At 41.8% G+C, this 10,764-nt stretch overlaps 1 protein-coding gene across 1 annotated transcript in view; it reads left to right on the top strand.

Moving 5' to 3' along the window:
* Positions 1 to 2,503: 2,503 nt before the first annotated feature.
* Positions 2,504 to 10,764, top strand: part of HHAT (hedgehog acyltransferase) — a 192,236-nt gene continuing 183,975 nt past the window's right edge. Inside the window, exon 1 of the mRNA XM_069074787.1 lies at positions 2,504 to 2,563. Within this exon, the coding sequence (XP_068930888.1) occupies positions 2,504 to 2,563 (60 nt within the window). The remainder of the gene's footprint in view (positions 2,564 to 10,764) is intronic.

Consider the following 10,764-nt stretch of genomic DNA (forward strand, 5'->3'; position numbering starts at 1 on the left):
ATAGATATTATCCTCATTTTTACAGATGAGGAAACTGAGGCTCAGTGATGTTAATGGTATGCTCATGATCACAAAGCCAACACAAGCTTAGGTTCAAATTCAAGTCTTTCTGCTGCATACGTCTTGTCAGGTGGTTTCAGTTGTGTCCCAACTCTTTAATGACTCCATTTAGGGTTGTTGTTGTCGTCATTGTTGTTGTTTTTGACAAAGATCCTGGAGTGGTTTACCATTTCTTTCTTCAGATCATTTGACAGATGAGGACACTGGGGCAAACAGGGTTAAGTGACTTGCCCAGGGTCACACAGCTAGTACTGTCTGAGGTCAGATTTGAACTCAGGTCTTCCTGAACCAGCTGCCTGGTTACCTAAATCTAGCCTCCTATCAATTATTAGGTTGTAAACTCTTTGAAGGGGCAGTTAGGTGGCAGAGTAAACAGAATGTCAGCCCTGGAGTCAGGAAGGCTCATCTTAAGATCAAATCTGGCCTCAGACACTAGCTGTGTGACCCTGGGCAAATTATTTAACCCTTGTTTGCCTCAGTTTCCTCATTTTTCAAATGAGCTAGAGAAGGAAAAGGCAAACCACTCCAGTATCTTTGCCAAGAAAACCCTGAATGCGGGCATGAAGAGTTGGACACTACTGAACAAAACTGTTTGAGAGCAAGATACTATCTTATCTAAACTTTGTGTCTCTTCCCAGCCTGGCACAGTGCTTGAACTTAGTAGTTATACATTGTAGAATTGAATGGAATTAGTTGAATTGATGAGGGTACTTTCTCCTCCTTCCTATTTATTACTTCCCAAGTTCTTAGTATTAGTTAGTTAACAGTGGAGTTTTAATACACTAATATGGAATTAGGATTGCCTGATTATCTGAAATAGTCTGGACCACAAATAAATCAATGTACCAAATAAACAAGTAACTAGATCTTTCATTTAAAATGTAAAATTCTCTTTTTTTTTTCCCTTTCCACAAACATCCTTTCTTATCACAGTTGGGGGGTAGGGCATTTAGGCTTTCTGTCAGCATATAAAGGCAAGAAAAGGCCAGGCCTTTGGTGGGGAATATTCCTAAACTGGCCTTCATACTTTGGCCATGCAGCAGCAAATGGTGTTGTAAGGAAGGAGAGAGCAAAGGAGCCAGGGGAGACATCCCTGTGGCAGAATAGGGAGACTTGAATGACTTTCTCAGTGTGTCTATGCTTGTGTTACTCTATGTTTGTTAGTCCCTGGGAGAGTTCCTCTTGCTTAGCTGTGAGTTTCTTGATGTCTTAAACCCTTAGCATGCCAAAGGGCTGTGTGGTTACTTCTTGATGTCATAAGGCCAATGACTTGTTTTTCCTTGATGATACTTTCTGATATGGTACTTTTGGTGCCAGATTATGGAATCTGCCTTTTCTCTCCACTCCCCAAGCCTCAAATTATAGCCAATATGAAGGAGGTTATCTATGGTCTAGGTGAATTAGCCAAAGGAATTTCTTGTTCTTCAGTCATGTCCAACTCTTCATGATCCCCTTTGGGGTTGTCTCTGCAAAGATACTGGAGTGCCTTGCCATTTCCTTCTCCAGCTCATCTTACAGATGAGGAAACTGGGGCAAACAGGATTAAGTAATTTGCCCAGGGACACACAGCAGTAAGTGTCTGAGGCTAGATTTGAACTCAAGAAAATGAGTCATCCTGACTCAAGGCCCAGCACTCTGTTCGCTACACCACCTAGCTACCCAGCCAAAGGAACACCAGGAAGTAATTAATTGACTTGGACGACAGCAGAGCCCAATTGTATCTACATCAGGCTCCTGACTGGGAAGATTTGCAGTTTCACAAGCCCCCTATTGTTTCCCTGCTCATATCTAGAAGTAGAGAGACCAGACATTAGACTCATCACCTTCAGCAAGTTATGGGCTGGTCTTTATGAAGGCCTTTACTACAGATCAGGAAAAGATTGTCTCTCTCTATTGTGGATAAATTGGGGTAGGGGGTCATCCTGGATTGGACAGTTCCTCCAGTGGAAGAGGGGAGCCCCCTGCTGGGGAGCTAGCTTCATTTTAAAATTCTATTTCTGGATATTTGGATATATGCCTTTTATAAGTGGAACACAGGTACTAACAATCATGCTGAAAAACAGGGAGGACAGTCTTTAATATAGTGGGTCAGGAATGCCAACGTGCACAGAAAATTCCCATGTGTCTTGTATGTGCCTAGGAAAAAAGTGCCTCTCATGTAATATAGACTATGCAGGCTTCTGAGGAAAGACAGAGATGAAAGCACAACACCATGCATATGTGGAGGCTGAGGCTGACCGAGATGAAGATATACCCCAATTCCAGGAGGAAATACAGATGCAAAACTACACGAAGACCTGGAGAGAGATCTGGGCCTTTATGAGGGTGCCCAAAAAGGAGAAAGGGGAAAAGGAGACCGAACCTTTGGGAGAATAACATGATAGGGAGCTGGGACAGGGAAAGAGAGGCCAGGGAAGCAAGGAGCTATGTGTACCAAAGAATGATGAAGTCCAGAGCCATTCCACAGAGGAGCAAAACTGCACATCTCGTTCTCACGGATGCTGTGAGTCATACGGCATTTATGGGACCTTGGGAAACTGGGACTCACTCTAGAGGAGTCTTGCTTGATGTCTTTTGGAAAGGGGAAGAGAGTTTTTTTCACTATTGGTCAAAACAAATAAACAGCACAGTAAAAGAGAAAGGCCACTGACTCTGGGTTCATGTTCTTCCTCTAATACTTGCCAGTCGTTTTGACTTTTGTCCTGCCACTGGACTTTGATGACTCTGGAGGAAAGAGTGAGACTGATGACTTTATACAGCTTTGCCTCACTTAAATCCAATTCACAAGCAAGTCAAGACATCACTTTCATGATGTCACCTATGTGACTGTGGCCAAGTCATTTAATCTCCACGGATCTCAGTTTCCTCAGCTGGAAAATGAGATAAGAATGAATGGCCTTTGAGGTAATTTCAAGATCTATGAACCCTTTCCACATTTTTTTTTGGCCAAATTAAATTAAATTTTCTGTATTTGGTATCTTGACAGCAGAATGCTTCCAAGGGGAGCAGAAGACTTTTAAGGATAATACAATAAACCAGATATTGACATGCCCAGGGTTTCTCCAAGGGATTCAGGTGCTGGATTTACCATGAACCTTTCTTTGTATTTGATTCCCCTAATTACTTAGCCTAGCCAAGACAAAGGCCTTGGTATTAGAATTACAAGAATACTCAGGAAGTCAGGAAAGTCGTGTAAATGGAAAAGACTACCCAAAAGATAGCAATATAGGGTTCTCTGGAGCCAGTTCTTCCAGCGTGGGATCTCTGGTCCCTTAGGCCACTGTTATGTAAACAGCAGCCATCAGGAGAGAGATCATTGGGGTCCTCAAAAGAAATCCTAAGGAAATGGAAAAGACTAATTTCTTTGTCACACTTGAGGGAATGTTTGCTTAGGTCTGGATTCAGAGCAGACATTTGTAATCCCACATCAATTCCAAGGTCTTGGGGAATTATACTGCCTACATTTTAATGTTGGGGTGGCACATGCCACCTTGGAGGAAGATAACCCTGTGTAAGTTGTTACAACACAGGGAGATCCACAGGAACAATGTTTGCTGCAACTAGAAACCGTTCCTTTAATTATTTAAATTTGATGTTATTTGAATAAAGTTTTTGTAATTTTGTTTATATAGTTTCTGGGTTTTTTTGGCTGGTCTGCTCCTAGGTATTTTATATTGTCTAGAGCTATTTTAAGGGGGCATCTTACTTATCTCTTCTTATAGGGTTCTCTTTGTGATATATAGGAATGCTGATGATTTATGTGGAGTTACTTTATATCCTGCTACTTGGCTAAATTTGTTCATTGTTCCAACTAACCTTTTAGTTGAGTCTTTGGGATTTTCCAAGTATATCATCATATCATCTGCAAAAAGAGATAGTTTTATTACCTCATTTCCTATTGTTATTCCTTCTATTTCTTTTTCTTCTCATTTCTATTACTAGGATTTCCCATACAGTACTGAATAATTTAGGCATATGGGTAGGTTACTTGGAGGAGTCAGTGTGTGTGGGTGGTTCACACAGTCATGGCATGGATCATATCTGGGCTACAATGGCTCAGGGAGCACATCCCCAGCCCCCACTAGATCACAAGTCAATGTACCTTCCCTTAACCTAATTCATCCTTCCAAGACCCCAAAGTAGCAGGACATTTGAGTCAAGGACCCAGGATCCTAAGAACAAAATGGGGGTAGAAGGAATAATCAAAGTGATCAACCCAGTTCTTGTTCTCAAGGGGTTTGTGTTCTGGAAATATAAGATGGAAAACATCCACAACGTATTGAGAGTCACAAACATGGACATACTGACGCATATGGTATAGACCCTTAGTTTAATGAATGAATAAATGAATCTATTAAGCAATTTGCTATGTTGAAAGAGGCTGTGTGGTACAATGAATGGTCAAATCAAGTCTCTGACGCATTGTGACTGTGAGACTCTAGGAAAATCATTAAACTGCTCATTGTTTTAATGAACCCTCTAAAATTATTAGGGCAGCTAGGTAGCACTTCTGGGTATAGAGTAAGGAATACTCATCTTCCTGAGTTCAAATCTGGCCTTTGACACATCTCCAGTCATCCTGATCTTGACATTGGACCCAGATGGTTCCAGAAGAGTCAGGCTGATGACTTTGCAGTCCTGCCTCACTTAAATCCAATTCACTTGTAAATCATAACATCTCCTTCCTGCTGTCATGGTCTTCTTTAAGAACAAAGGACAACCAGTCGTGTCCCTGGATAAGTCACTTAATTCTGTTTGCCTCAGTTTTCTCATCTGCAAAAATGAACTGGAGAAAGAAATGGCAAGCCACTCCAGTATTTTTGCCAAGAAAACCCCAAATGGGATCTGCAGAGGAAGTATCTGACTACCTTGGTAGAGGGAATTTCCTAATCTGAGAGTTCCTTGTACTAATAAAATCACAAGCCCAGCCCTTATCCTTAACCCTTACTATATTCCAGGGACTATACAGCTGATACCGGAAAAGGTAGCTGAGAAATGGTTTATTGTAGACATATAGGCAACCACAAGCAGAGCTGTAACAAGGACAGAATGACCAGGGATTTTACCCAGGGCACCCAAATTTAAAGGATGACAACAGCACAATGATGAACATGTTCCCATCCTAGGTAAGGTCCTACCTGCCCAACCCCAGCCACAATGATAACAGCCTGGTCTTGGAGCTAACAAAACCCCCTCTTCAATGCAGCAATTAGTTCTTCATCAATCTAGAAACCCCCAAATGACCTCAGGCCCAGGGTCCATAACCCCGTAACTCCAGACATAAAAGTCCTAGTTATAGTTCTGACCTCCATGCACAGCAATAGATGGTAGGAAGAATATCACTTAACCTTGTTGGGGTGAGCTAATTCCCCACAAATACATGGGGAAATCCAAGTCATACACCCCCAACCAGATAGGGGACGTTCTTTAAAAGGAGAGATACTGTCTGAACTTATGATTTGTTGATATAACAAAGGTGTCCAGAGAGACTCCAACTAAGAGGAAATTTGGAGGGGCTAAAAGACAGAGACATTGAAATGTAACCAGAAAAGCCATCATATGCAAAATATGCATGGGATATTTAGGTAGGACTAGCATCTGTGGAGTCAAGGTTCATCAGCCCTTTTCAGGGCTGCTCATCCTCCTTTGGTGTCCACCTTCCCCCAACTCTCACCTGTGGCTCCAAGAAGTTGTAGCATGTGAACCAGCCACATCTCAGAGAAGCCATCTAATCTATGTTGAGGGTAACTGACAGGCCTCAAACCCATTACTAAGTTAGGGGTATGTCTACCTCAATTATGTGAAGCTTTCCCTCCAGAAGAATGAGCAGATGGGAACAATTTGTTCCAACCCCTATGAAGGTGACTGAAGCAAACCCTGTGGAGTGCTTAGAGCTCAGATAATGAAGATGCCAAGGTCAGTCACTGCATACTGGGCCATTGCCAGTAGGCGTGAAAGCTTTTGGGAAGGGAGAAGACATTCTCTTTTGGGAGAACACGAGAACACATGTGGTTTCCAATTCATTTTGAAACCAACTACAGATAGATGGAAAGAGAGAAGAAAGTCTTTGGAAGACGCAGACAAGCAGGAGAAGTTGGCTGCTTAACATGTCCCTGATTTCTACCTTATCTCTCTAGAGATTTGGGGGAATTTCCTCTTGGGTGAAGGGGGAGTCTGTCTTGGTTTGAGCTGAGATATAGCAATTTTAACAGAAGAGCTCATTCATTTTGTGTATTATTTAGTATATTCTGATCTATACAACTTCTTCAATTTCTATTTGCTATTTGCTAGGATAAATGGTTTTATTGACTCTTATTACCATACTCTTTATGGTAATATTTTGTATTACTAGCACTTGTTGCAAAGGAGTCAGACTGGTAAATCTAGGTTAAATGCTACTCTCCCCATGTGAAAGTAGACTAGGAAAGTGGGTTTTGTTTTGTACCTACTGGGACAATAGATTAACAAAAGTTGGTGGGGGTGAAGGGGGCAAGTCAAGACATCATGTATGCTGTCACTGGCCTTCTTCAAAAAGAAAATATGAACAGCAGACATTTTTTACCTTAGAAAGAATCTTAGGCTTGAATAGCTCAATTGCATATGAAGAGGCCAAGGAGATGATGAACTTGTCTCTAGGGACAAGACTGAATTTATACCTTTGTCCCTAGCCACCCATCTATAAGATCCTAAAAGTAGCATTTGAAGTGTTAACTTGGTACTGATCCACCTAATGTAAGGTTTTTGGTCTTACTGAGGGAAGGGGCTTTTGAACCAGAAAGGTTGTTAAACTAAAGAGACCTTTCCTACCTCCTGCCTGGAGGTGATAAGGCTCAGAGTGGTAGCTCAAAGAAGAAAGGCACTTTCCAGTCTTAAGTTAAAGGTCATTTTCTAGATGAAAGAACATTATTCCACTCCAGCTGACAAAGGCACTGCATACCTGCTCCCACCAAGCCAGTGGCTGAGGGCAGAAAAAGATTGCAGTGGCTCATCGAAAAGTTAGATAGACCTGTTCTGCAGAGATGCCATGTCCTGAGAAGAGTCCAATGATTCAGTGCTCATCCCAGATCAATAGCAACTGTCAGAAGCAAAGCAACCTCTCTGGCTCCATTCTGGCAGCTGTGAAGCATCTGAGAGACTCTCTGGACCGGCCCAAAGGCAGTGGAGCCTAGGGAGGAGCCAATACTGCAGCAAAGTGACTTGCCTCTCACCCAGACCTGAAGCACAATGACCAGCCCAACCAAGACACCAAGGCTTGTAAGGAGACAGTCTAACTGAGCAGAGTTCAAAGCATCTTGGCTCTTACCCTGCAAGAAATTTCATAAGGACCTTGGAGAGAGAGAAAGCATATCAAGACCCTGCAGCTCTGGAGTTATGAATGCCTTGGTCAAGTCAGAGGGCCTACTTACATGCCTCACTACCACTGAACTGGAAGTTCACCACCCATTTCCCACCAAACACAATGTCTATGTTTGTGGGAGAATCTTGCTTTTCCATTTAAATGCCTTTGTTAAAGAACTTATTGAAGATACAGGTTGATGTTAAGAGGAAGCACACCAGTAGGGGCTCATGAAATAGTGTTAGGAAAATACTGAGAAGGTTATACCTAGAACCTTGAAAGTAGTAGCAGCTGCTGCTTCAGGGACCTAACCTGCCACTCCCAATGTAGGTTGGGGGTGGGGCAAGTTGGAGAGGGGTGTTGTTACAGCAGTATTACTGAACCAGGAGGAGATCAGTCTACAAATGTCCTAACAGATCCTCAGACTCCAAATCTAGGGTAGTTTTTATTATACCATGCTAAGTGTTTAGAGGCCAGCTAGGTGGCACAGTGGGTAGAGTGCCAACCCTGGAATCAGGAAAATCTGTTCAAATCCAGTCTTGGACACTTACTAGCTGTGAGACCTTGGACAAGTCACTTAACCCTGTTTGTCTCAGTTTTCTAATCTGGAAAATGAGTTGAAGAAGGAAATGGCAAGCCACTCCACTATCTCTGCCAAGAAAACCCCAAATGGGGTCACAGATACCACTGAAATGGCTCAACAACAACAAGTGTTTTAGAATATTTCTACATTTCATGTAGCAACTCAGAATTTTTCCCTATCCCACTGATTTCCTGGGATAATTGTTTAACCGGTTCTACTCTTTCTTCAGTATTTCTCATCAGCATGCTATCCCATCCTTCTTTCTGATTTCTTGGTCAAAGATGGAGACTCACAGCCCTTACTGTCCCACCAATAGCAGTCATCAGTGACCTGCCTGAATTATGACAGATTGAGTTTCCTAATGGCCCTGGCTCTCCAAAGTGCCCTCAGGCAGTCCATCTCACTATACTACATCTTCTTCCCTAACTTAAAAATAAATATAGTGAAAAAAATTATCTCATGGGAATAGCATGTTAGTAAGTATCAGATTCACATAGTCTATCAGTTGCTAGCATTTATAAAGAGGAAAGAATAGGTGATGGGAGAGAGGAAGCAACTGGAATAGCAGAGACTAGGTCTTTAGAACAGCTTTTATGTTACTAAACAGTATTAATTTAGATTTTACTAATTCAGAATTTGTGCTAATTACAGTAGAGTTTAGCTAGAAGTTCATTAATGTATCATTTATGATTAGAGGATTTATTGACCAATCAGCAAACATTTATTAATGTTTAATTACTAATACTAAAACTTGACAGAGAAAAAGAGTCAAAAGACAGCCCTTGCCTTCAAGAAGCTTACAATAAACAACAACTTCAAGGAGGGTATCAAAATTACTTGAGGAGCCCAGTGTTTTAAAGCAGGTATCTAACCACCAGGAGGTGCTGCTGGCCAGTTGCCTGATCTTGCTTAGTAATAAGGTGAGGTATCATTAGTTATAAACTTATCCCTCGAATTTTTGCACTCCATTCAACATAAGAGAACTCTCTTGGGCTAATATCTAGCTTCCTTTGGCTCTCAGGCCTAGGTTACTTTACTCTTCATAGTCTGCCCCTTTTGTAGGTGATAGTTCTTATCTCAGTCTTAAGAATTTAGTGTGAATTAGTCCAATCAGATTGTTGGCTCAATGCCTTCATTCCTATAGTAGGAAAACTGTGCCCAGAGACACTTTCCTCTGCTGTTTTAATGGAATTAACTAAAAAAAAAAAAACCCACAGTGTAATGGTATATAGTTCTTTGATTATAGCAATAGGAAAAGTAATAAAACCAGATACATTAAACCAACCACCATGGGCTTCTCCTTCTAGCCTGTGAATCCTTCCCAAATCAGACAGAACTAAACCAAAGTTCAAAGAAACACAGTTGAGGGCCTTAGATTAAAACCTGCAGGGAAGAAAAGGCATTAGCTACTCATGGAGTTCCTTGACTAGGCTAGGCATTGAAATTCCTGGATGCTGCTCCTTTCCGTAACACCTCATGTCTTCCCTTGCTTCTCACTGCCACATAAACTCACTGTCTGCCACTGAGTTTGTTCATGTCCAAAGGGCACAGCCCCAACAGGGCCAGAAGAGCAGGCTCTGTGCCAGTTACCATTTTCTTTTTCTCTGTTCTTTCTCCTTGAAAATTCTCAATATAGCCCTGATCCCAGGTCACTTTTTCCTCTGACTTAGCTGTGAAGCTTTATGGGTAGGGCTAACCCCAGATACCTAGGTTACACAAAAATCCTGTGATCTCATTTCATCCTCACAACTTTATAGATATGTAGGGTACTTAAGACTCTTGTGAGAAGTAGTGTAGCTCAGGGGAAAGAAAGCAGGATTTGGACTGGGATGAGGATGGCGGGTCTGTGTGAGGTAGAATCTGGCTCAAATCCTAGTTCTGTTTCTTTCATGTCTATGTGACCTTGGGAAAACCACCTAAACTTTCTTTACATGTGTCAGTTTCCTCATCTGTTAAATGAGGGTTTGCACTAGATGATGTCCAATTCTAAACCTCTATGATCCTATGAGCTGACCAACCCACTAGACATGGCATACTTTCCTAAACTGGCCCCTCCCTATTTCTAGTCTTCTTATACTTTTCTCTTCTTTTCATACTCTGTAATCCGGGGTAACTGACCTCCTTGCTGTTCCTCAAACAAGACACTTTTATCTACTGACTCTGGGCATTTTTCACTGGCTGTCTCCCATGCCTAGAACTCTCGTCTTCTTTTTCTCAGCCTCCTAGCTTTATTCAAATCTCAGCTAAACTAGCACCTTCTGCAAGAAGTTTTCCCTCTAAAATTATCTCTTCTATCCTGTGTGTGTGTGTGTGTGTGTATATGTGTATATATATATATATATATATATATATATATATAGATATGTACATAATTGTTTTCATGCTGTCTCTCTCATTAGGCTATGAGTTCCTTGAGGACTGGGACTGTTTCCTTTTTGTTTCCCCCAGTATTATCTACCTGGTGCACAGTAGGTGTTTAATAAATGCTTGTTGATTTGACTTCTTCCACAATTCCACACCTACCTCTGTTTATTAAATCAAGGTCTCTACTTGACAGTCTTTTGTAGTGGACCACTGAATTTAGAACTAGATAAGACCTCAGAAGCTGAAAACTAGAAGTCACAAATAACTAGCGCAGAGGCAGGATCAAATCCAGGCCTTCTACCACCAAACCCTCTGCTACACCCACAGTTACCCTCCCTCCCTTCCTCCCTCCCTCCCTCCCTTCCTTCCTTCCTTCCTTCCTTCCTTCCTTCCTTCCTTCCTTCCTTCCTTCCTTCCTTCC

Source organism: Petaurus breviceps, unplaced genomic scaffold (assembly GCF_028583685.1).
Source record: "Petaurus breviceps papuanus isolate PSGF00001 unplaced genomic scaffold, PetGlider_PUasm1.0 90895, whole genome shotgun sequence".
NCBI classification, from domain to species: Eukaryota; Metazoa; Chordata; class Mammalia; order Diprotodontia; family Petauridae; genus Petaurus; species Petaurus breviceps.